The sequence below is a fragment of the Coenobita brevimanus genome, chromosome 72 (genome assembly GCF_032717465.1).
Source record: "Coenobita brevimanus isolate Jiangsu-jjx chromosome 72, ASM3271746v2, whole genome shotgun sequence".
NCBI lineage: Eukaryota > Metazoa > Arthropoda > Malacostraca > Decapoda > Coenobitidae > Coenobita > Coenobita brevimanus.
Window position 1 is genome coordinate 16613887 of NC_137025.1, and position 26986 is coordinate 16640872.

Here is a 26986-nt window from a genome sequence, read left to right on the forward strand (position 1 = left end):
TGTGTGAGTAGAAGATACTGGTTACCTGGTATTAGTTGCTGTTTAAATACCACCTATCAAGGATCACAAACAGAGAATTATATTTGCATAGAAAGCCTGCTTATCTCATCTCATGATTCAGTGTTGGTTGATGGTGCTGTTGTATCATTTAAGGGTCTTTGGTTTTAAGTCAGGAAAGTAAAGAGATGATGATGGTGATGAAAGAACATACTTAAGCATTCCTAAACATTGTGAGTACTTTAGTGTATATTATCAAGCTGACACTGAACTGCCTTACTACTATATGTGGCAGATACTTTGGAAATGTAAGATTGTACTGTATATAGGATCCTTAGGACAGCAGAAGACAATCATATTGGGGCGTTTTTCATTGGCTGGTTATTTTAATTATTTTGTGAATGTTTTTACCTTACTGCATTCCCATACATTCTGCACCAGTATCTGCTTAGGTTGTTGATGTACCTAAAATGTCTAGATTGAAGTTGGTGAGTTTTCTTGTTTGGTTTGGTGAACTCTCTCTCTCTCTCTCTTTTTTTTTTTTTTTTTACAGGTTCATCAAACTTTCTTTTTCTCGTCCCTGATAACAGGTTCTTCATTGTTGTATGATAGCAATTTTTTATTAAATTTTTTCAGTATAACATATGGAATAGGGAATCTACAAGAGATATTTATTGTTTTGTTGACTCTCATTGTTGTACTAGGAGTACATCACAAAATATCAGATTTGTATTTACTAGAGGATTAGTTTCTACTGATGATTTTATCTTGCAGATGATGTTATGGCAGTACTGAAACTAGACAACAACAAAGTGGTTGGTCAGACCAGCTGGAAACCCTGCTCTCAGTCAGCGTGGGATCAAAGGTGAGCATCCTGAGAGAAATTTATGATTTGAAACTCCATGCACTGTTTAAAATCATTTACTAGAATTGTGTGTGGGGGGGGGGGATCCTGGATTTTCTAAGATTTACAGTACCATTATCAACATATAAGCAGGATGCTTATTGTATCAGTCTGGTCATTCACCACATGCTTAGTGTTTAACTGTACATTACTTTTCCAGTAAACTCCATACCTGTGTAGCTTGCACTTAAGTAAGCAGTCACTGTACAGACAAAGGCCATCATAGCATGAAGTCATGGACAGTTGAGGATCAGCTGGAAGGATCTGAGTTTCATGTAGAGTCAGATATTTTATTAATTTCGTTTTCATGCCAAATGAAAATCAATGTTTTTCCATAGCCATCAAGAATAAATGAAATGGGGGTGCTCACCATCCACTCACCCGATGTAGTGCATCCCTCGGGTGTCTGCCCTTTCCTCTCCTCCATCCTTCTTTCCTTCCATCCTCTCCTATCTTTCTTTTCTTCATTCTTTCCTCGTCCTTCTGCCTACGAGTGATTTACACTCCCTCTTCTGTCTTTCTTTCCTTCATTCTCTCCTCTTCTTTCTGCCTGTGGGTGACTCTACACTGAGTGACAAGCCAAATGGTTTCCTGTACACCAGGAAACCATTAACTATGCTGGGTGGTATCCATATAACTAAATATTGGCGCCTGGTGGTTCAGTGGGTAATTACGGCGCTCCAGTCGAATAGAGCCAGTGAAGGATTATATCCAAGGGGTGGCTGGGGTTTATTGCTCACATAATGCCACTCAGGGATGAGTGGGGCTGGTCACTCTCATCTTAAATGTCAAGACCAACTTGCCTAGCCCTGGGCTCCTACGCTCCTCATGGGGAACCTAGGATTGGATGATGGATGGATGGATGGATAGAATACATTAAACTCAATTCTCCATTGCAGTTCAGCCAAGCTCTATGCTGAGTAAAGTGAAATACCTGATATTGCACATCCAGCTCAGCACTGAGCTTTGAGTTGCATGTTGTGATTCTGTCAGTCTTGATCCTCTGTCCTAAACACTTTACCATGAGTAAAAGATGAAAACTAAGCATATAAACACAGAACATTAAAGATACAGTACAGTAATACAGTACATAGTGTACCATTGTAGCATACAGTAGGTACTCACCAAATAATGGCATTGATGGAGGATAGAGTTGTATACCTTGCAGTACAGTACAGTACAGTACAGTACACATAATCCCATGTGGTCTAGTGGTGAATGTCTCCCCCAGAGATTACTCCAGCTCCACCACCTTTGGCTTGATCTCAGCCAAGGGTGCTGGAGTAGGTTGTGGAGATGAAGTGGCAGAGGGTGTAAGGTAGAACTCTGATGAGGCCTCTGACTGAGAGGAGACATCAAGTTTAGACACCACAGTCAGTGGGGCTGATGGGTGTGCCATGGCCAAGGTGCCTGGCTGAAATGAAGAAGTGGCCATGGTAGTACCTGGCTGGGGTAAACAACAACAGTGTTAGGAAGTAGAGGACTGGAGTGACAGAGGCCAGTACGAGTAGGTCAAAGGCTGGGGTGACAGAGGATGATGCAAGGAGGTTGAGGGCTGTGACGAGGGAGTGGAAGGTGTCACCGGACGGAAATAGGACATGATGGAAGACTGCCTTGAAATCCTTCTCAACTGCAGCTTCATCATATTCTCACGGCCGTGTCACAGGTAAGTGGCCATGGCATGGGTAAAGATGGGCGACTGATTAGGATGCTCGCAGTAGTCAAGAGGACATCCACTGCATCACAAACCTTCTGGAGCCTGGGGATTTCTGCCACTTTGTCATCATCATCGTCCTCCTCTTCCACCTCCCCTTTGTCCTCGGTGTCCCCTGCAGTCATGGACTCCACTGTTTCCCCGTTGGACAGAGGCTGTTACCCGGGGTTTCCCTCGTCCATTTCCAGCCAATCTTGGATCAATGTTCTCAGTCACCTGTTGTCCTGCTGCTTCCATGTGCTTAATGAAGTCTTGAGCTTCGAAGCCAGTTAAGTTAGCAGTGGCCTTTTCATCCTGGAGGAGTTTGTTGCAACCATGCTCAGGCATGAGTACAAAGAGTTCCTTCCATGCCTGCACCCAGTTGTAGATTGCAGACTTGAGGGAATACCACTTGAGGTTGGGCAGGGTCCTCTACCCCTGCTGTCCATGCCCTGTGCTGCCTCCTCTTCTTCCTCGAGCGCAACCATCATGTCTTCCATAAACCTCCTCTCGTACAGCTGCTTTGTTGCTATGATAATGCCCTTGTCCGTGGGTTGCAAGATTGAGGTTGAGACCTCCATCCCCAACCAGCTCCATCTCAGAAGGATGAACAGGAACGTTGTTGAGGAGCAGCTGAGTCTTCACTTGGTCGCGGGCAAAGCCAAGACTCTGTTTGATAATGGATAATCTTCACAGCATTATTGTAGAACCAGTCTTTCAAGATCTTTACTGTAAACCAAGCCTTCAGCAGTGGAAATAAATCAATGGAAGACATTGAGACAGTGTGGTTGTTACGGAGTTCAGGTGATGGGAGCTCGTTGCATTGGCATCACGCAAAAATGAGACGCACTATTTGCCCACCTTATGATCAGGTAACGACTTCTCCATCTCGTCAGCCAAGGTATTAGTTGGGACTGACCTGAAGAACAGACCAGTTTCATCAGCATTATAAACCTGATTGGGACATAACCCTTCTTCATCAGTCAGGTTTTTAAGCTTGGTGCAAAGCTCATCAGTTCCGTACGTGTATGTATCCAACACATCACCGTGGGTCATCTTGTTGAATAGCCCATGTCCAAGTTTGAACCGAGTCAGCCAACTTTCAGACACCTTGAAATCCGCGATTCCCAGTTGCTCAGTGAACTTGGTGGCTGTATCTTTCGGCTTAACGGGGTGCACAATCGCCACTGCCATGCTGTTCAAAACCACTTCAGGCAGGCCTGGTCGAGTTCATCAAAGTGTGGCTTGGCCATCATCTTGCATTCTTGTCATTGCACAGTTGCACCATGTTGACCCTGGAAGAACATCTTGATGGAGCATTACGATAGTCCAGCCTTGCTCCATCTTCTCCGTGGAGAAAGTGATGAGATGCCTCTTAACGGGTTGTGGAGGCACGATGGAGACAACGACCAGGACAAAACACAAGGCTGCAGCGGGGGCACCACTACAAGAGCCACAAACTCAGCCATCACGCACAGCTATTGTCGAATACAGTACAGTAGTGAGCACTTGTAGGCCATGGGTGAGGCATGTGGGAAGGAGAAACAGCACTGGGTGGTTTGCACTTGCATTCATAAACAGTACATTACACAGTATTTTCACAATCACGGTAGAGCACTAGGGCTTAGGCATTGACAGGCCATTAGCTTTGCAATAGAGTACCATGAACATTGGAGCATAGGACACCACAGCACCAGGGTTTTGCGATTACGTGGTTAGAAGATCAGAGCGCCCAGGCACATCTTCACTCTATGAGTTCCACGGGCAAGAATGAGAGCGTGGCGGTATTCTCAGTGCATTGGGTGAGCCGCGCCTGAGACAGATTCTGATTGGCTTGCGCATAGTGGGCGTTTTCATTGACTCCTGAATTTGGGTATTTTTCCCTTGTGCTAGTTGGCTACTGCTTATGAGCTGGTTGAGATGCCTTAAAGCCAGATATTGCATTGGACTACCGGTTACGTTCCTTTTCGGCACCCGATGTTGCATAATTTTGCTGGATATTGCTTTCACCCATTGCGTCCGGGCGATATGTATACATGGCAACCCGGGGACATCCAGGTGGCATGTTTACATGATCTAGTGTTTCATGGCATTGTTTGAATATTCCGCCGGTTAGTTTTGCCACACACAGCCACTGGCAACCCTCCTGCACGCATCCGAGTCACGCTTCAGTTGCCTGCGTACCTCCGTAATGGATAGACCTACGCTCAAGTTTTTCCTGTGTCCGGATCCTTGGCTGAGCAGGCCACCTTCAACACCAATGAAGTCCAAAGGCCAGAGAAGAAGAGGCCTTGGTGATAATGCGATAGGGAGAGAACTCGAGGTGACATCATCGCCAATTGTGAGAGGAGAAAGTGACTCTTCCACTGAGGAAAGCAGCTGCCATGTTGAGTGTCGATATTTCTGCGTTGCATGAGGAGGGTGGATCACGTGAGTCCTCCACTGTGTGCCCATCGTTTCCCCCTGTACGTTCATCTGCTATTTCCAATGATGGGAATGGTTCAGAGGGTAGTGACGATCCTGGAGAAGGGGATATTGGTACAGATGAGGAGATGGAAGAGAGGTAGGGAGTGGAGAAAGGGAGGAGGGACCGTGGTGCAACGTCTCACACTACCTCAGTGTCTATTTACATGAATAATGGAAGCAGAAAGTTAGTTTCATGATGAAATCAGTGCCTGATTTTTTGTTGAAAGTTTTCATGTGTGTATGTTTGTTATGTTGAAAATGTACAAATCACAGGGAAAAAATCCTGTTATAGTGGAAAATATAGTGGAGTGGAGAAAGGGAGGAGGTGGAGGAGGGAGTGCGGTGTGGTGTCTCGCACCACCGCTGTGTCTAGTTATGTGAATAATGGAAGCAAAAAGTTTGTTGCATGATGAAATCAGTGCCTTATTTTTTATTGAAAGTTTTCATGTATGTACAGTATATTATGATGAAAAAGTACAAATCACAGGAAAAAAAATCTGTTATGGTGGAAAATATTTTCAATTATGGACAGTATGTGAATAACTATTTTGTTTACAATATCTCCATGTGTATGTATAAGGTGGTGGTGTGGAGCGGTGATGAGGCGAGTAGGTACGTGAGCCAGCCTGCCTCAAGGTCGTTGCTATGGTTACCAGATTCGCAGCAGAAATCGCACTACAATTTTGGAAGATATACACCCATACAGTACTCTCACGTCCAACATGGTCATATTGTCATGCACCGGCCCTGTGTTGGACCAAAAACGTGTTGGACAAACAACAGAGCTTATGGAGAAAAATGAATTATGTCAGCAACCCTGGGAAAAGTCACCCTAAATACCTACCATATACCTACACATATATTGGTACTACTCTAATTATAATAAACAGTACTGTACTGTGAATGATAACCTTTAAGGATAGTGTTGGTGGGCTTGCTGGGAATGGAGGGTGGTATCCGAGGCTGTAGGTTGTCCTACTGGGTCCCCGGAGGATGGCTGCTGGCATCACCAGCGGGTAATGGCTGCTTCTCCTCCTCAACCTCCCTCATAAATCCTTCAAAATCACACTCAGAATCACTATCCTTGTCCACATCCGTGGAAGGTCCTGCTTCTGCCTGTCCTTGCACTCTTCTCTCTTCCTCCTTTCGCTGGAAGATCTTGATTTTTTATTATGGTCCTCACGGTGGCTTCATTCACTTCGTAGGCCTTGGCAATGTCCACATTCCTGTCCTCTTTCTTCTCCCTCTCAATAAATTTTAGCTTGGTGGCCTGAGGGAGGTGCTGCCGCTTCTTGGGGTTCTCAGAAGGATTCCTAGGCATCGTGAGCAGGGTAAAATGCAGTAGCGAGGGCAGAAAATGCAGCGAGAAAAAAGCACTGTCCAATGTGAATTATGTGACTGAGTGGCGCTGTGGCGGGAGAAATTTAAACAAAACATCATGTGCGAACAGAAGCATTTTTAATTGGGCGACATCACGATCACGATCATGATAGCGGGCGGGGGAGGCTACTTGATTGGAAGTTTTGACTGGGGAGTGGGAACATCCAGTATGACTGTGTTTGACTGGGGGTGATCGTGCTAGAGGCAAACTCTGCGGATTTCGCCCACTTCTCAGAGCTCCGTCCGTGTTATGCTAAGGAAAAACCGTGTTACAGTAATTAAATCGTATTAAACCGTACTAAGTTTTTGCTATCCATGCTGGATGCAAATCATGTTGGACAAACGCACGTTGGACGCGAGGGTACTATAGTTTTTTTGGTGGATTGTGGTCTTCTGGAAGTCTTTATTGTGGAGAGCTAGTCTAAACCTTAGTTGTGTCACCGCACCTCTGCTATGCATATGGACATGGGGGGGGGAAGAGCCTCCTTTCCTCACTCACTCTCTCTGACTACACTCACTTCACGGACTGTCTGAGGCAATCAGCTTTGAAGTCGAAGGATTGGTGAGTATTATGACACCAAGTTTTTTATTTTTGGGTAAGTATTAGCTGAGATATGAAGGTTAAAAAATAGACAGTTTTCTCAGCAATGCCCAGCTGAGAGAGCGGTTGGCGGGAATATATGCCGGACGCAATGGGTTAATAGAACCAAGATAGCAGCACCAGATATTGCGATGACAGATATTTGAGAATTTACTGTATATTACTTACCAACTTGCAATCAAGTACTGTACCTAAATAAGCCAGATTCAAATATTGAGATACCTTGCTCAAGAGCTACACTAGCCCTTGCTGCAACACATTACACTATTTTGCATCAATGAACACCCCTTTTTCAATTTTGATTTACTGCCTAAAGCTATAGCTATCCAGGCAGTAGAGAGAGAGAGAGAGAGAAAGCTATTATATTAAAAAATGTTTTGATGGCAGTTATTTTTGGACAACTGTGGCATATTATTATAAAGCTTTTGATTAATGTTGAAGTAATCTGTTTCAGTATGGGATTTCTGTGTTTGTACATGGTACTTTCTACTGGACAAAGAATTCAGTGCATGAATTAATCTTCATAATTCAGCTGTAAGATTCCTTCATTTAGATGTGAAGAGTGCGAATAAAACTCTGACCTGTGATGTAATTCATTCAGATTTATAACTTAACATTTTATGTATGCTATTTCTCTGTTTGAAGAGTTCAGGCAAGAATATACTGCCTTTACTGTAACTCAGTGCATATACTATAGACTTTTTAAGTTTCATACAAAATATGCATATGCTTCTTTGATTTAAAATACTGGCCAACTTGTATTTAGTTGAAGTTAACTCTCTCACTACTCCTTCATTTGTGTAGTTTTACTTGAATAATTCTTACAGCTACACATATACTGTATAGTGCTGCAGTTTGGTGTATTATGTGTAAATTGTGGGGCTGAAAACAGTTTTAAGTGTACAGCAGTGTCCATGATGTACAGTATTTAGAATATAAAGTTAACCACACACTCACCACTTACTCACTTGCGTATCTTCACTTACATTCCTTTACAGCCTAATATATCTGTTTTTCCTCTGTTGAAAAAAACTAAACTGTTGATTAATTGGTACCTCCACAGATTCAGCATTGACCTTGACAAGTCGCGAGACTTAGAAATTGACATCTACTGGCGAGACTGGCGGTCGCTGTGTGCGGTGAAGTTCTTGCGATTGGAGGAATTTATCGATGACGTCCGGCATGGCATGGCGCTACAGCTTGAGCCCAAAGGCCTTCTGTTTGCTGAAGTTTGTACTTTATGTGATTGATGGTTGATAATAGCTTATGGTCATCATTGCTTAATCACTATTATGATGCCTATTTTTGTATTCTGTATACTACAAGGATCAGGAGTGAGAGGAGCAGTCAGGGAGAAAGACTGAATGCTGAGAAGCTGAGGGTCAAAGAAATGGCAGATGATTACAGGACCAAAGTAGAGGAGGAGTTAGAATCAGTGAATTGGAATGAAATGGATCTGGACAGCCTGTGGAATGCAAATAGGGATTGCTTAGGAATGCTAAAGCGATGTGTGGTGTGGCAAGAGTAACAGGAAAGAAGAAAGGTACGGCATGGGATGAGGAGGTTAAGAGAGCGGTGGAGGAAAAGAGGAAGAAGTGGCTAAAGTGGTTACAGGACGTAGGTTCAGTTGAAATAAGAACTGCATATATTGAGAGCAAGAAGCACGTAAAGAGACTAGTGAAGAGGAAAAAGGAGGAGGTAAATGATCTAGGAAGAAAAATGAATGCGAACTACTCTGGAAATAGGAAGTTATTGTGGAAAGAGGTGTGGAAATGTAGAAGTGAAAGAAAAATGAAATGTAATGGTGTGAAGGATCCAGGTGGTAGACTATTAACCCATTGGGATGAAGTAAGGACCAGATAGAAAGAATATTGTGAAAGCCTGATGAATGGGAATAGAGAGAGCAGAGTGGCTGTAAACATAATTGGTTTTAGGGGTGTGCAGAGAAGAAATGCAGTGCCAGGAGACGTGATACTCGCACAGGTGAAGAGTGCTGTGAAGCGGCTGATAACTTGGAAAGCAGCGGGGGTTGATGAGGTGTACAGTATGCAGGGATGCTAAAGTATAATGGAGAGAGTGAAATGAAGTGCTTGTTGGAGATATGTAAGAAGGCATGGATGAGTGAAACTGTGCCTGCAGAGTGGAAAAAGGCTGTGATTGTACCCTGTACGAAAATAAAGGTAAGGGAAGTGAGTGCAAGAACTATCGTGCCTTGAAGTTTATTGAGTGCGGTAGGGAAGGTATATGGAAGAATTATCATACAGAAAGTAAGAGAGAGCTCAGAAGTCCAAGGGAGTGATGAACAGGGTGGCTTTAGGAGTGGCAGAGGATGTGTGGATCAAATATTTGCAGTGAGGCAGATAGCAGAGAAGGCTTGCGAGAAGGACCATAAAGTGTTTATGGCATTCATGGATCTGGAAAAAGCATACGACAAAGTGGACAGAGAAGGATTGTGGAAAGTTTTGCTAATGTATGGCGTAGATGGTAAGCTGCTAGGGGCTGTCAAGAGTTTTTATGATGGTAGTGAAGCATGTGTAAGGGTTAATGGCATCTAAGTGAATGGTTCATGGTCGGTATGGATGTGCGACAAGGTTGTATGATGTCCCCATGGTTGTTCAATATATATATGGATGGGGTGATGAGAGAAATAAAAACACGAGTAATGGAGAGAGGGATGGCATTGGTAATGAATGGTGATGGATGGAATATCTCAAATTTGGTGTGTGCTGATGATGCAGTACTGCTTGCAAGTACTGGACAAGAACTTGGTAGGCTAGTGTAGAGTTTTGCTGATGTCTGTGAGTGTCGTGCCTTGAGAGTACCGTATTTCGCGGCATATAAGACGCACTTTTTTGTCTCAAAGTTACCTTAAAATATCCCCATGCGTCCTGCACGTTAGACTAAGGCAGGTTAGTTAGGCTTCACTGAGAAGAAACTCTTATAAAGATGATCATCTCAATGCTTAGCAACCACAGGTGTTTTCTACAGTATGCAGACTTGATTTTATTTTTAAAAATAATATACACTAGTGTGTATATGCAGCAGATTTAAGAAACACCCGAGATCAGAAACACATAAAACTTTCGCGGGTTTGTTTACAGCTCAACTGGCTAACATCGTGAAGATATTTAGCGGTTTAGCAATTTAACAGTTTAGCATCCGCACTATTCCAGCAAGCTAACGTACATGATCACTGGTGAACTGTCTGCTAACCTTCTGAAAGGCAATCATGACCACTTTGCTTGCCATCCATTCACTAACGAGCAAAGCAATCATACTGGAGAGATGCTGGCTAGTGAAACTGCCAAGTCATCAAAACAGACTTTCGTCACGTATGGAAATACAGTAACCCTAATTAGGTCAGTTACTTTTGTGAGTGTATATATGCAGCAGATATTAAAACACGCAAGTTCAAAAACACAAAGCATTCACGGTTTGTTTTCAGCTCAACTGGCCAATACCGTCAAGGGGTTTAGCGGTTTAGCAACTTAGCAGTTTAGTGTCTAGCGTACACCCTACTCTAGCAAGCTAACGTGCTCACTGGTGAACTGTCTGCTAACCTTCTGAAAGGCAATCATGACCACTTTGCTTGCCATCCATTCACTAACTAGCAAAGCAATCATGCTGGAGAGATGCTGGCTAGTGAAACTGCCAAGTCATCAAAACAGACTTTCGTCACGTATGGAAATTCAGTAACCCTAATTAGGTCAGTTACTTTTGTGACATTTTGTGAGTGTATATATGCAGCAGATATTAAAACATGCAAGTTCAAGAACACAAAGCATTCACGGGATAGTTTTCAGCTCAACTGGCCAATACCGTCAAGGGGTTTAGCGGTTTAGCAACTTAGCAGTTTAGTGTCTAGCGTACACCCTACTCTAGCAAGCTAACGAAGTTACGGCTTCACTTTTTCAGCCAAGTGAAGTACTTTAGCAATGTCTATGCAACTCAGGGCACACCCAATTACAGTATTTTGTTATGAAAATAGGATAAAATTCACTGAGTAGCATAACTGATGCAATATCTGAAATAGCAGTGCCTGACGGGCATTCGTATCAGCGTTCGCCATTTCTGCTGTATTCTTAGCAGACGAAGCGATCAGAATGATTGACAACGTTCACTCTCTGCATCTCTGCTGCCTAAGCAAAGCTCTCATGATCGGCAATGGGGATCATTTAGGCCGTAACGTCCAAATTTGTTAGGTTAGGTTAGGTTGTAAAATCATTTGCCATTTTGGACGTTACGGCCGAAACGACCAGATCCTAAGGTGTAGGTGAGAGTTTGGTGTGGGTGTAGTTAAGGAAGTAGAAGTGGGAAGAGTCAGGCTAGGGAACTGATAATCCGCTTATTATAATCCCTTCAGCCCAGCAATGTATTTTATAGGATGGTTTATTTATGCTCGCCATATGATATTATTCAGTTCAGGAAACATGTACTGAGGAGGTTAATGTGGGCTGTATCAAATGCCCCAAGTCTGAATATCGCCTGTGCTCAGTTAAAACGATTGCCAAGTTAAAATCGTATGAAGTGTGGTATAAGCAATTCAATGGATGGTACTGAGGACCATTTACTGTATGAAAGTGACAGTGAAACAGTGATGATGACCGTAGTGATGACTTCCAATGATGCTTCAGGACTCGGGGGAAGTAGTGATGAATTCTCAGGATTTGAAGACGAGTGAAATTTTCACCATGTCAGTAATATGAAGTGAATATAGGTTTTAGGTGATCATGACAGATGCAACCATGGAAAATTTAGGATCAATGGTGCTGTACACCTTTAGTCTTGCACTGACGATGTTTGGATGAATAAATTGTTTGAGATGTTTCATGTCCTTAGCTGATATTTATATTGAACAACCAAATACATTTTGATGTTTTTGGCATATAATAAAGCCACTGGGTACTCCAAAACGGACTGATGTAAATGTGTCAGAGGTGAGCGAATGTTGCATGTGGTGTGTACATGTGTGTGTGTGTGTGTGTGTGTACCATAGCGACTAGGAGGCAGCAGTGTTAAGACCAAAAATGGATGTTTTCACAGTACTCGAATGTTTTGAGATGGATGTCTGTTTTTAGCAAATTCTGGTAAGAAATATGCATTTTTAATTGTTGATGCTGCAAGGAAAACAGCTGACAGTAAGGGAGTGATACTGGGAGAAAGGGTTGAGCCAGTTGTCTAGCGCTTGGGATGCAGCAGTGTTGCTAAAGAGATAGTTTTCACCATTCTCGACATGTTTTGAGATGAATGTCTGTTTTTAGTAAATTGTGATCAGTGAAGAACATATTTTTAACTGTTGATGCTGCAAGGAAACATCGCTGACAGTGAGGAAGTGATACTGAGAGGAAGGGGTAGAGACTGCTGTCTAGCGACTGGGAGGCAGCAGTGTTACTAGGTGTAACAATGGATGTTTTCACCATAGTATGTTTTGAAATGAATGTTTATAGTAAATTATGATCAGTGAAGCATACATTTTTAATTGTTGATGCTGCAAGGCAAACATAGCTGACAGTGAAGGAGTGATACTGAGAGAAGAGAGTAAAAACAGCTGTCTATCCTGTTCCCAAGCAGCCTTGCTATATTGAACTTTGGTTGTAAAACATTGTAATTTGTGTATTTACAAGTGCTACCTTTTTATATTATTTGTGGAGGTAATTACAGGTTAGTTAGAGTGCATGATTAATGATGGTGGTCGTCTGATATTGTGCTTGAGTCAAGGCAATGTGAGGAAATTCCGTAACAGGTGTGGAATATGACAGGGTTCTTTTAGGATAAATGAACTGATGTGAACATTCATTGTAATTTATGTTTTCGTCAGTGAATGAAAGAATAGACTTTATTGACTTCATTTGTGGTTTTAAATTCATAAAATATTAAAAACAGTGTTTATATCAGTTTACTGATACATATTTATCAACAAAGTTGAGATGGCCTCGTGGTTTGAAGTCACGTTTTGTTAAGACGGGGTTTTGTTTTCTCTTTTCCTGTATAATTCTTTGTACATAAAAGAAGAAACTAAAGGATGATGAGCAGTACTGAATAGATTCTGAAAGGTGAGTGCTGTATCTAGGTGATAGTGGCTCATATCAGTCACGTTTTGTCAAGAAGGGGCATTGTTTTCTTTTCCTGTACCATTCTTTGTATATAAAAAAAGAAACCAAAGGCTGATGATCAGTAATGAATAGATTCTGAAAGGTGAGTGTGTATCTGTGTGGTAATGGCTCTTATCAAGAAACCTTACTGCAGTCTTGGTTGGGGCAAACTTTTTTTTCACAGAACTGCCCTGCCAGAATTAGGGTGCGTCTTACATGCCGCGAAATACGGTAAATGTAGACAAGAGTAAAGTGATGGTTATTGAGAGAGAAGGTGACTCCCAGTGCAGTGTTACAGTGAATGAAGAGAGACTGGAATTGGTGAGAGAGTTCAAATACCTGGGTACACTTGATATTGGTTCGTTCCTGGGGAACCAGATCTTCAGCAGGAAGAGTAAACAGTGTCGTGACGAACATAATGGACTTTATTACCAGACGTTTCGACATTTCTCTAATGTCATCTTCATTGGTCTGAAATGATAAAATTACTAAAATTATTTAAATATAAATATCGAAGTGCTTTAAAAATACATCAGTGGTAAATAAGAGAGTTAAGCTACGTTAAGGGGGTAGGATGATACAGTATTGTTAAGTTGGAGCTTGTGCAATTTAATATACTAGGACTCTAAGATCCTTACACTGTCACTGCAGCAGCTAGCAAGTATTTTATAATATTCACCTTTAAGACAAGTATCTCACTGAACACTATGCTCCCTCACAGCTGAATAAGGTTACCCGTTCTCCCAGACTGACCCGTATATTCGACGGTGCGTGTTTTGAAAGCACATAATGTACTCCTAATATACCCTGTTTGGCAACTAGGGTAGGTAAATGAGTAAACTACCAATGAACGTAAGTCAACTGGCAGAGAGTCCTTAAATCGAAACAAAGACCCAACTTTGAAAGAGCTGAGGTGAACGAACCGAAAATCTATACTAGGGTAAAATTTTGATAAACTCTTGAATAAAGTTTGTTCTATTTTCTCAGAAATCTCTCCTAGATAAGGTAAAATTAAGTAGACTACTTTCTCATTCACTGTAGGGGAACACTGTTTGGGTTGGTATCTTTTGTTCAGGAAATTGTTCACCAGTTTATCGAACAATTGTGCACTATAACCATTATTTACAAAATATTTCCTCAAAAAAGTTACTTCACTATGAAAAAGGGCGTATGTAGATGACAGACAAAATGCTCTGTGAATAAGAGTTTTTACAGCACTGATCCTGTATCTGATAACTGAAACTAAAAAAGCTTGTGCCCAAACCTGAAAAGTGGTCAGTTCGTCCACTAATTGAACAGTTGGACCAACTGCCTAGCCCTGGGCTCCTACTCTCCTCATCGGGCAGTGTAGGATTGGATGATGGATGGATGGACAGGGAAGTGGTCAATTTGTACGAATTCTTTAGTGTACGAATTGACCACTTCCCTGTCCGACTGTTCAATACCTGAGTCTTATTTTATATGCAGTTTTGACATTAAATCTCATTGTACTAGTCTGCCAGTAGATGAAACTATAGGTATTTGTTTGTCATTAGTATATCAGGGAGTAGATATTTTTAATGGTATAACCCAATCTGTTTTTAAGGAGTTATTATCACTTTGTGTAATAGATGTCCTTGTGTGTTTAATGAAAATTTGTGTAAACAGGTTGATGGGGTAGCGATGGGTTCACCATTAGGACCCATACCAGCGAACATTTTTCCTTGCTGTCATGAGAAAATGTGGCTAGAAGCATGTCCATCAAATTTTAGACCCATTTTATATAGGAGGTATGTGGATGACACTCTAGTAATATTTAGAGCCAAAGAACACACGTTGAAATTCGTAAGAATACCTCAACAGACAGCATGAAAACATTTCCTTCATATTAGAGACAGAAAAATAATAAACTCCCTTTTATAGATTTAATGATTTTGAAAAGCAGTGGTAAGCTTCCTTTTTTCCATTTTTTTGCAAGGCAACCTTTTCAGGTTTGGGCACAAGCTTTTTTAATTTCAGTCATATCAGATACAGGATCAGTGCTGTAAAGACTCTTATTCACAGAGCATTTTGTCTGTCATCTACATATGCCCTTTTTCACAGTGAAGTAACTTTTTTGAGGAAATATTTTGTAAATAATGGTTATAGTGCACAATTGTTCGATAAATTGGTGAACATTTTCCTGAACAAAAGATACCAACCCAAACAGTGTTCCCCTACAGTGAATGAGAAAGTAGTCTACTTAATTTTACCTTATCTAGGAGAGATTTCTGAGAAAATAGAACAAACTTTATTCAAGAGTTTATCAAAATTTTACCCTAGTATAGATTTTTGGTTCGTTCACCTCAGCTCTTTCAAAGTTGGGTCTTTGTTTCGATTTAAGGACTCTCTGCCAGTTGACTTACGTTCGTTGGTAGTTTACTCATTTACCTACCCTAGTTGCCAAACAGGGTATATTAGGAGTACATTACCTGCTTTCAAAACACGCATCGTCGAATATACGGGTCAGTCTGGGAGAACGGGTCGTAGGCTCCACTCACCACCTTATTCAGCTGTGAGGGAGCATAGTGTTCAGTGTGATACTTGACTTAAAGGTGAATATTTTAAAATACTTGCTAGCTGCTGAAGTGACAGTGTAAGGATCTTAGAGTCCTAGTATATTAAATTGCACAAGTTCCAACTTAATACTGTATCATCCTACCCCCTAAAAGTAGCTTAATTCTCTTATTTACCACTGATGTATTTTTAAAGCACTTCGATATTTACATTTACGTAATTTTAATAATTTTATCATTTTAGACCACTGAATTTGACATTAGAGAAATGTCTAAACATCTGGTAATAAAGTCCCTTATGTTTGTCACGACATTGTGTTTACTCTTCCTGCTGAATACCTAGGTACAGTGATAGAAAAGAGAGAAAAAATGTGCAAAAGAAAATGAAAGTAGAGTGACACAAGGAAGAAAAGTAGCTAGTGCAATGAAGGCCTTGATAAGAAACAGAGGCTTGAGTGTTGCAGCTGCATGAGCCTTACATGAAGGAGTGTTAGTGCCAACTTTAACATAGGGATGTGAGACTATGGTGTGGCATGAAAATGATAAGTCAAGAGTAAGAGCAGTGGAAATGGGACTGCTGAGGATTGTATGTGGAGTACAGAGGGTGGATAGGATACGAAATAATGTTATTCGTGAAAGACGTGGAGTGAGGAAGTCGGTGGACACCAGAATCGAAGAGAGTGTACTGAGATGGTATGGTCATGTGGAGAGAATGGATAACAACAGAATGGTGAAAAAGGTATATCTGAGTGACTCTGAAGGAGGGAGGAGGCAAGGTAGGCCAAGGAGAAGGTGAAGAGATATGGTGGATGAGTGTGTGAGGAAGAGAGGTTTGGAAGTCGGTGAGGCTAGGGAACTGACGAGATTGAGCTGGCTGGATGAATGTTGTGAGGAGAAGTGTATGATCAGGGATTTGGCACCCTTTTTAATGTGGCAGCGTCTGGATTGACTCAGTGGGATACATTTATGTGAAGCTACAGAACATGGGGAATGTTTTTTGTGTATCTGATAGAGCCAGGATTCCGAGAGCTTGAATGACGAGTGAATGGAAGCATGGCCCATTGGATTGGGCAAATTTGGGCTGTCTGGACAATGCTACTCCTCACCCAGCCCTAGGGTGGGAAAGGAGGTCCAGATGATGATGATGGTGATATACTGCAAGATGATTGAATTTGGATTGGGAAGTTCTTTTAATTCTAAGCTTTGAGACAGTAAGTTCAGAATGTTGGATAGACATTAAGTATTGTAAAGGGAGTAGGCTTCCTTGAAGAATGGTTCTGTGTACAGTCAAGCCTCGGTAAGTTGGACACTCATAACTTGGATCCCCGTACAGGTCAGACGGGGGTCATTTAGCGGGCATACGAAAAATTCAAAGTTACGGTAGGTAATGTTGTGTAAAAAATATTCCTTTGCATAGTTGTCATAAATACACAGTAGAACCCTGTAACTGCCAAACTCATAATTAATGACTCCACTTATTAGCGATTTCCCTAAAAAGAAAAAAAAAAAAAGTTGAAAAAATATATATATTTTTTTCCAGTATTTATTTGACCTGTTTAAAGGAAAATTTCCATTAACACTAGCATAATTCTGTTAAGCAATATCCGTTCTAAAAACCACTGACTTACCGAAAGAGAGAGTATTGATGCAAATACAGTACAATCCCAGTTAACCGGGTGGCTTGGTGAATTTACCTTCCCGGTTACAGATTTTTCCCGTATTTCTGATTTTCAAGTCAGATCTATACAAAGGCTATCACAGCAGTAAATACAGTTCAGGTACTCACCAGTCACATTAGGGGTTACACTAAGAGATTCCGCCTGAAAAACTGCCTTGTAAACACACGCCATGGTCATAACGCACGTGCGTGAATTGTCTAGCAATTTGCGGTACTGCAAATTGCACCAGTCCATTGTTTACCGAATTACTGTATTCATTATATGTACTGTACTCATAAAAATTGAAAAATAAAGAAATAAAAGCTTGATCATTTATTAGTGAACTGATGATGTGTTAAGACTGCACTGTAGAATTATCACGACACCTGTGCCCCCACGTTAGTTTTGTTTACGTTTCTCTGACCCCGACTGTTCTTCTTCTTCCCCACCTGACCTCCATCACTCCACCCCTCACCCGCCACTCAGCTGTTTTGCAGAAAATAAAATAAATGATGTACGTATGAAATGCAGGCATATTATTTATTTATTTTTCTTCCAACAAAGTAAACTTTCATTCCTATTAACATTTATATTCAGCCATTAGTGTTTTATAATGTTCGCCTTTTTCAAGTCAGTTGCATATGTCCAGCTTCTGTTTCAAGGTAAGCACGATACGCTTACGTTTAGTTTGCACTTTAGGCATTTTGGAGTGTACAAATTTCCGTCTATCGGAGGAACACAATAGCAAGAGAGCTTGTTTACTGTCTGGTGGCAAAAAGCAGACTGGTGATTTTTGGAGGGTGTGGAGGATGACTGAATTCAAGTAGGGGAAAGAGGGGGAGAGGAGGGGTGGTTAAGAGGATTTGCTAGGGATTTACATTAGCCGGAAATGACTTCACCTCGCTTTGTCTGACTTCACCCAGCCTCACGAGACTCGATCAAACGGCGGTTTGGAGGTCCATTCAAATTGGCGCACAGTTATAACTTACTGACATTTTTACCTGCCCTTGAATTTTCCCGTTTTTCTGAGTTTTCTGTTTGTCTGGATACCGGATAGCTGGGATTGTACTGTAGTAATGTATTCCATTAACCCCTTAATAACTCCCGGTGATGAACAACCCTTTACAGTACCGGTGTCAGTGACGTCGAGTTAGCGCGAGCTATAAAAAACTGTGAACAATTATGGGAAGGGAACGAAGATCACAGGTATGTTTACTTGACCTTATGTTACCATCCCAAGCAGTCAGGCGGTCGCTCAATCTCGGATGTTTTCACTCATATGACATATGCACCGCAATTTTATGAATTCATCCGCAAATTATAGTGAATCACAGGATTGATTTAGGGAGCTAAAAAAACACATTGCTAGGTGTGCCAGACGATTCTCTTCACATTATTAACCCCTACACCGCGGGCTTGTTTACCAATGACTTGCGTGTGCCGCGGGGTTATTTGGGCTCCGACAGACTCTCAAAAAATATTTGCCAAAAATCAGTTATTAGTCCTAGAATAATAAAATTACATATGCTTATGGCACATACCTTCAGGTTTCTCCTGGAATGATTGTTGAGCCTTCGTCAGTTACCGTAGGACTTGTGGAGACCTCTGAAGTAGGGTAACGAAGTCTCCACTTTACACTTCCCGACAACCCGTAATATGATTACCACAGCCAGATACAAACACTATAAACACTATTCTACAATTTTCAAGTAGTTTGGGATCCATACTAAAAAAAAAAACACTGTGAAAGCAATGGAAATTACGAGCGCGTCTGATCGTCGCACTGGCACTAGTTCGCTCTTAGTAGTCTGTCATTTATTATTCATAAAACCCCTCACACTTTATATTTCTGTTACTATATAACACTTATATATATCTACAGTCTTTATTCATAAGTTTCCTTCAGTAGTATTAGTTTATTGTCACTGTAGGGATTCAATTTCTTTCAGTAAAATACGTAGCATTCACTTTCTCGTCCTGTATACTGGCATTGAGAGTGAATGTCACTTTCATCTTCACTCTCATAACTCATAGCATTCAGACATGCTAGAGTGAAACTTTCACTTTCATTACTCCTAGGGTATATACTCGTATTCTTATAATACTACTCATTTACATTTCTATTTACATTCTCTATTTTATTTACGTTATTTACATTTCTATTTTATTTACACAGTGTTGTGCACTGTCACTTGAAATAACTTATAAAACTGTTTTCCATTGTTCACGTATATTTACATTCATTACTTTCACTTGCTGTTTACACATTATTTACAATTCCACTTGCACTGTTTTACTCAATAGAAAGATCGTAGTCACTCTTTTATCAATTGTCAGCCCTTTACCTCTTTCCACACGAGGTTTAGTAGGGGGTAAAGGTCACAGGGCCATTTGCATGGGGGTGAAAAAAGGCCTTGAAGTCAGCAAGAAGAAACATACGTACTCTCACTTCGGAAGTTGAGAGTAACCTGATAACGGAGGGCTAGTGTGGAGGCCTGCTAAGGGGTTATTCAGGGTTACCAATATTACTTCTTGAAACAGCTAAGTCTAGCACTGATATGATTGGCAGGAAATCTAGACAATACATTATAAATTTGGTAGTTCCAGGTGAATGTAAATATCACTTAGGCTTCTCCCTTCCCTCCTTGCATGTATATTTATTTCGAAAATAGATTAGAGGCCTACTTAGGAGATATATTTTCAGAGCTACCAATGTTAGATCTTGAAACATCTTTGTTTAGCACTGATATGATTGGCAGGAAATCTAGACAATACATTATAAATTAGGTAGTTCCAGGTGAATGTAAATATCACTTAGGCGTTTCCCTTCCCTCCTTACATGTATATTTATTACGAAAATAGATTATAGGGCATATTTCAAGGGGAAAAAAACAGCGAAAATTAGCAAACGAGTGCACGTGAGGTGTTGTCAGGTGATAATTAGCCAATTCCAGGTGTTTGGCACTCTCACTTACCTTATTTCTTTCTTGTATATATTATTTGGTATAAGAATAGGACATAGGGCTTATTTCAATGGATGAAATCAGTGAAAAATTCCAGGGAAGATTTACTTAGCGTAGCACGGCTGGGCAGGCGAGAGGATAGGGTAATGGAGGGGGGGTAGGGAGGGGAGTCAAGAACGGGGAGAAATGGCTAAATTGTCAACAATGGATGGGAGTACAGATGAGATTAGGAGTGCTGACTAGTGTTGGACATTGGCAGTACTGATAGATGATACAAGCCCCCACTTGGAAGCCCGGGTGAATTCAAAATAACACAGAATCACAAAAGCGACGCCCCGCGGTATGATTCCTTGCTCCCAAGCGTCACGAAAGTGACGCCCCGCGGTTAAGGGGTTAAGAAAAATAGATTGATTTTAGAACTTCAAAAATTGTTCAGGGGCTGGCCAGGGGTGCATGCAAATTTCTGAACCCATGGCCATTGAGGGGTTAAGCTGTTAAGCCATACCTGTGATTGTTTATTTCTAGCGCAATAGAGGACACTTACTCTATGTGCTCAAAGATAGATTTCGTATCATAGTTTCCCAAATGTAGGTTAGGTTTGGCTTGGTTAAATTATTAGGTACAGTTAAGCTAGGTTAGGTTAGGTTTTGTTAAGCACATAGGACAGTCCCTTCCGGTATTACCTTGATGAATCAAACAAGAGTTGTCACAGCCGAACAGCTAGAAACAGCGGGGAAATAGAATTAGCAAGAAACGTTCATTTATGGGTAATGCATTACAGTAACAGTGGTTCATAGGCTACGCAATTACCGATAAATGTCATTTTCAGGAAAGTGTCGAGGATTAGCGAATTTCAAGAATTAACGAGGGGGTTTGGAATGTAACCCTCGTGAATTTAGGAAGGGTTACTGTAATGTTAAGAGACATCATAGTTTTAACAGATTTTACTTTGGTGTGCCATAATACTTGTATGCATGAAAATGTGATGATTTATGTGGATTTAGAGTACAAACCCGTGTACATTGGACAGTTGCATAACTTGGACCGAGCTACCCCCTAATTAGTCCGAGTTACCAAGGCTTGATTGTGTATATATATATATACTGTATATATGTATATATATATCCTCACCCTGCCCTAGGGTGGGAAAGGAGGTCTGGATGATATATATATATATATATATATATATATATATACAGTATATATATATATACAGTATATATATATATACAGTATATATATATATATATGTCCAGTATATATAATTGTAAGTGTGGGGCGCCTGGTGGTTTAGTGGGTAATTAAGGCATTCCAGTCGGATTGAGCCTATGTAGGTTTATATCCAAGAGATGGTTGGGGTTATTGCTTATGTAATGCCACTCAGGGATGAGAGGCTGGTCACTGTCATCTTAAATGTCAGTACCAACTTGCCTAGCCCCAGGCTCCTATGCTCCTCATGTGGCGGCATAGGATTGGATAATGGATGGATGGAATAAGTGTATATGTCAGTATTCATTAAAATAATTTTTTCCACCTACAGATCAAGTTCCTGAACCCGATGATCTCTCGTAAGCCCAAGCTGCAGCGCCAAAAGAAATTGTTCATGCAGAAGGGTAAGGTGCTGCGGCCGAACCAGATGAACATCAATGTGGCAGCGTGGGGCCGCCTCATCAAGAACATCCAGCCTGCACCCCATGACCACGCGCACCACTCAGGCACGTCCACACCCTCCGCACCAACTCCTGTCAGTGCAGGTTAGTCAGGTCTGCTTTGATGTCTGGTTTGGCTTCATCAGTGGTACCTATCCATTGTTCCATTTCTTTCGTTAATGTAACATACCCACACCTTTCGCACCAGCTTCCACTACTTTGGTCTAGTCAGATCTTCCAGCATATAAATTTCTGATCTTGTTCTGTGTCATTCCCCCCCCACCCCACCCCTCACATTCTTGCCCTCTGCATCAGTATAGACACAGATGTTATTAACAATATTGAGTAAGTAATCTGCACATTCAAAAGGTATGATTGTAAGTACAGTATCAGCAAGTACCATACTGTTCATAATCACAGACAAATATAACTAGGTACAGTAGTTTCTGTATTGTGCTTACTTCACTAAAATGATTTATACATAGATTACGGGATGAATTGTAGTCCTTCGTGTATTTTATATTATTGTTATTGTCTTCAGTGGCTTACTCCACCAGGGCTCCTCCAGGGAACCCCTTCAGTGGGACCACCATGACAGAATCACCTCCAAGTTATTTTGTCTTAAATAATTCTCTTAGTGAGCCATTCATTTTGCTCATCTGTTGCTCATTTGGTTTTTCCCTTTGATTATAATTCCTTTTGTCGTGGCATTGTTTTCAGCCACGGTTTGTTTGTCATGGCATTGTGTTCTGCCACAGTTTATGTGTTATATTTAAGTTCTGTACTGAATTAGGTCTAATGTATGAAATGTCTCAGAACCCACAGGCCCAAGACTACGTCTTGACTTCGATGAGAATGAGAAGACTCCTGGGGAGGAACGCCACTGCCGCCCCCTGGCCATGCCGGAGGTGCGCCCCATCTCCCCACCCCCTGCCATGCTCCACACACCACCCCCTCCCCCCTCAATCACTCACGGCACCCCACAACCCACCCCGGCACTACTCCCCGTCACACACCACCTCCAGTACCACCCGACGCCGCCCACCCCCGCCCAGCCCCCTACCATCCACCCTGCCCACTCTGTCACAGTCCAGGTAACGTGTCATGGGAGAGGAGGATATAGGGCTGGTTGGCTAGACTTGGCCTGCCCTGTCTCGCTCCACCCCCTGCTCCGTGCCTGTGCCAGCTCTCACACACTCACACATCCTCGTAATCTGTTAATATCTTTATTCCCTACTAACTTTGTTAATTATTGCATCCATTCTATCTCTTTGCCAGTAATCACTTTAAAGAATGAGAAATATCCAGGCTATGAACTTTCTGATCTGGCAATTTATTTGGTGATATATGTATGTGCAGATGTTAAAATGACTAAATTTTTAAACTATTACAGTACAGTTGTCTGTTTTTAAGATAACTTACAAGTTAGAAGATGGTTGAGAGAAAATGTTTTGGATGCTGTTTTCTAATTGTTTCTCTCCCCTATCATTGGCTAACCTAGTTATTTATTTAATATTTTCCTACATGTAGCATTTATATATTCTGATTTCTGACCTTTTGTTTATTTTTTCCCATTTCTATATCTGCTGCCTGTTTAAACTTCCCCTCGTGCTTTCTTATCCCTTCTTTTGTTTTTCCTTCACCCATGTATTAAAATTTGTCAGTTTCTCCTTGTGTACATCCTCTTCCATTTTATTTCAATCATCTCTTCTGCCTATTCACTTCCTTCTTCACCTTTTATGCATTCTTTATTCCCAAACTGTTTTCCATCTCTTGTCTTCTATTCTTTTGACCTGTATTTTCTGAATGACATGCTTTAACTTGTATGGTATGCTGTGCTCCCCTTCTTCTCCCCAGCTACTTCCTCTCATATCCTTTCCTTAGCAGGCTTGTACAGAATGGTTCCTCAAAGCTAAGAATGTATCGTACAGTATTTCTTCTTCTTGGGGCGTCGGCTTAGGCTTCATCAGGACCAAGAGTGTGCCTCCATTTCTTTAAACAAAGTGACAGACCTATAATTATGAGCTTCAGAGTATCTAGATTTTAAATACATGGGTAAACTAAATGGCATTAGAAACTGAGTTAAATTCAGAATTCCTACAGTCGATGCACATAGCACAGAACTAAAAAAACAACAGTAACAGACAACCCCCGTATTATATCTTGCAGGCTTTCAGGGATCATTCATAGGCTGCTGCAGTCTCCTGAGAGTTACTTGTAGATCAAAAAGTCACTGATATTTTGAACATGAAGGATCACTGTAAGGTGATCCATGTGTATGCCATCTTAAGATGGGCGTGATTCTTTAGATATCTCTTTGTTACAGTAAATGATACCTTTTTGCATTCACCTGAAAACAGAACTTTTGGAGTACTGAAAAAGTTTATGATTGCTTTAGATTACTTTTTTGCAAAAATATGTTCAGCTACTTTTTTTTTAATACGTCTCTTGGTTTGTAACTTATAATATGAAGGCTCCATTTCTGTGTTACATTGGTCTGTATCATTTTAATTTTGCTGCTGCCAGACAGTTGTATCCAATTAATGGGAAATATTTCTGTGATTAATGGGAAATTTCTCATTGCAATAAGGTTAATGGAATTCCTTTCTATTCCCTTCATTTCTCATCCTCTCTCCAGAGCTAAAGGTGATGATGTGGTGGTAGCAAAAGTTAAATATATACAGGTTGTATGTCACTTGATTGAAGAAGTTAAATGCATTCGACCGGAGAAGTCTGGCTATGGGCTATAAACCTCTCAGGGGGTAGTATTGAATTGTCTCCATTACACTGTTGTAAGCTGCTGGGGAATTGGTATGAAGTAAAACACACTTTGTTATTGATCACAAGAAGATACAGGTTTAAATAACAAGTTTCACCGTCAGAGTACAGTATGCATTATTGTTGAACAGTAAGATAGTTTGAGTCACACTTTTGATCGCTGATATGAGTATTATGCACTTGCATGCTTTTGTAGGGATATGGTTGCATTCATGTTTTGCTTTACTTAAATGTTTTTCCCACTTAATATAAGTGCTGAGCATATGATGTTGCTAGTCCATTTAGTAGTCTGGCATATGGGTAATAATCAGCAACCATTTTCTTTAATGTTGCAAAAATACTTAACAATCCTGTATGCATTATGTAGTAATAGAAGATAATGAGTAGCCTGCTTTTATCCATAGTGTCTTTAGTAGACCATTAGTATATATTGCTTAGGTCATTAGACTGTATTCTGAATGGCATAGGAGATTTTGTAGTACTTTTTCCTCAGGTATTCATTGGCATATTTTGCCTCTTTATCCTCTTGTATGTTACTGAGACAGCTATATCTGTGCCTGAAGTATATAAATACAGTAAAAAAATATATATATCAAGGTGAAATAGGCATAATGAATCACCAGGAAAAAGGTGCTGCAAATCCTCCAGTGCCACTTGGAGTATGGCACTTTGATACTTAGATGTTATAGAGATACGGCTAAAGACGTTTATGAATGTTTCTTGGGGTTGTCAATAAAGTGATTAGGGACAATGTGTAAAGTTCTTTGTTTATATTCTTTATATGGCTGTTCTTGCATTTTACTGGTGGAGAAAATAGCATTAATCACTGTTAGTATGTGACTTAGTTTAAAAAACTGTCAAGTGCTGACGAAATTATGTGTGGCTGTTCTTCATTGGTTTGCAAACCTATTCCAGAATAAGGTATATTGTAAACTCTTATTACAGGAGTGTTTAGAAATAGCTTATGGCTTTGGCTGAATATCCCTTTGTGGAAACATGATAATATGAATGAAGATAAATCAATACAGTATCTTTATCATTGATTTGCTGTGGTATAGATTTGCAAGCTGATAATTACTGTTAAACTCAATGTGTACATCAAATGTGCCTCCTACCCTCCCTGATACTCTATGATTTCATCTCTGCCAGCCTTGATCCTACATACCCAAACATTGGGCTACTCTGAGCCTGCATTGTTCTGTTTAATCCCTTCAGTCTGATGAGATATAATTTGTTCTTGCTACCCCTTGATGATTTTTACAGAGAGAATAACCCCTGTAATGCAAGAGGTTATGGGTGCTACACCTAACTCTTCCAGTTTGAATAATCTTTCCCAAGCTGAATACAGTACAGTACAATACTGTTAGTCAGTGCCGTTTCTAGCCTTTTGGGGACCTTATGCGAAATGCTGTTTGGGGGCCCCTATTTTGTGAAACTATGGTGGAAGGATTCCAAACCCTTTAAGGTGGTCCGGGGGCACGCCTTACCCCTTACAAAATTTATTTCATGAATAGTGACTCAACATACATTTTCATCCATCCATCCATCATCCAATCCTACGTTGCCCCATGAGAAGCGTAGGAGCCCAGGGCTAGGCAGTTGGTCCTGACATTTAAGATGAGATTGACCAGCCTCACTCATCCCTGAGTGGCATTATGTGAGCAATAAACCCCAACCACCCCTTGGATATAAACCTTCACTGGCTCAATCCGACTGGAGCACAATAATTACCCACTAAACCACCAGGCGCCAAAATTTGGTTACATGGTTACCACCCAATGTAGTAAATAGTTTCCTGGTGTACAGGAAACCATTTGGCTTGTCACTCAGTGTAGAGTCACCCATAGACAGAAGGAAGAAGAAAGAATGAAGGAACATACATTTTAATTTCTAAAAAAAGCCAATAATGGAGCTCAGGGACCCCCTGTTGGCTTTGGGGGCCTTATGCAACCACGTAATTCGCATATAGTAAGAAACGGCATTTAGTAACATGCAGTTGATGAAAAAAATGTCATTGTATTAAAGGGATTAAAACTTTCCAAATTGTACAGACCCCTTACACTTACCCCTAGAGGTTTTAATCATGTTGAAAAATGTTGCATCACTCCATCACTCATTTTTTTTAGTATGAAACATCCAGCATCACTCTGTCCCAATACAATACACCTCTTATCAGTCCCATCACTTGCTTTTTAGTATTAGGCATCCAACATCATTCCTCCCCAAGTCAGCACTCACTGTTTCAGTTGTCACTAGCTTTTTAAGTGTGAA

At 40.9% G+C, this 26986-nt stretch overlaps 1 protein-coding gene across 6 annotated transcripts in view; it reads left to right on the forward strand.

Moving 5' to 3' along the window:
* Pkn (serine/threonine-protein kinase N) overlaps window positions 1–26986 on the forward strand; it is a 724111-nt gene that overhangs the window by 401241 nt on the left and 295884 nt on the right. For 5 of the 6 annotated variants that reach the window (XM_080278058.1, XM_080278061.1, XM_080278060.1 and 2 more), the window contains 4 exons: window positions 772–862; window positions 8105–8270; window positions 21829–22042; window positions 22754–23031. In XM_080278058.1, the coding sequence (XP_080134184.1) occupies window positions 772–862; window positions 8105–8270; window positions 21829–22042; window positions 22754–23031 (749 nt within the window). The remainder of the gene's footprint in view (window positions 1–771; window positions 863–8104; window positions 8271–21828; window positions 22043–22753; window positions 23032–26986) is intronic. The other variant, XM_080278062.1, reaches the window with a different exon arrangement.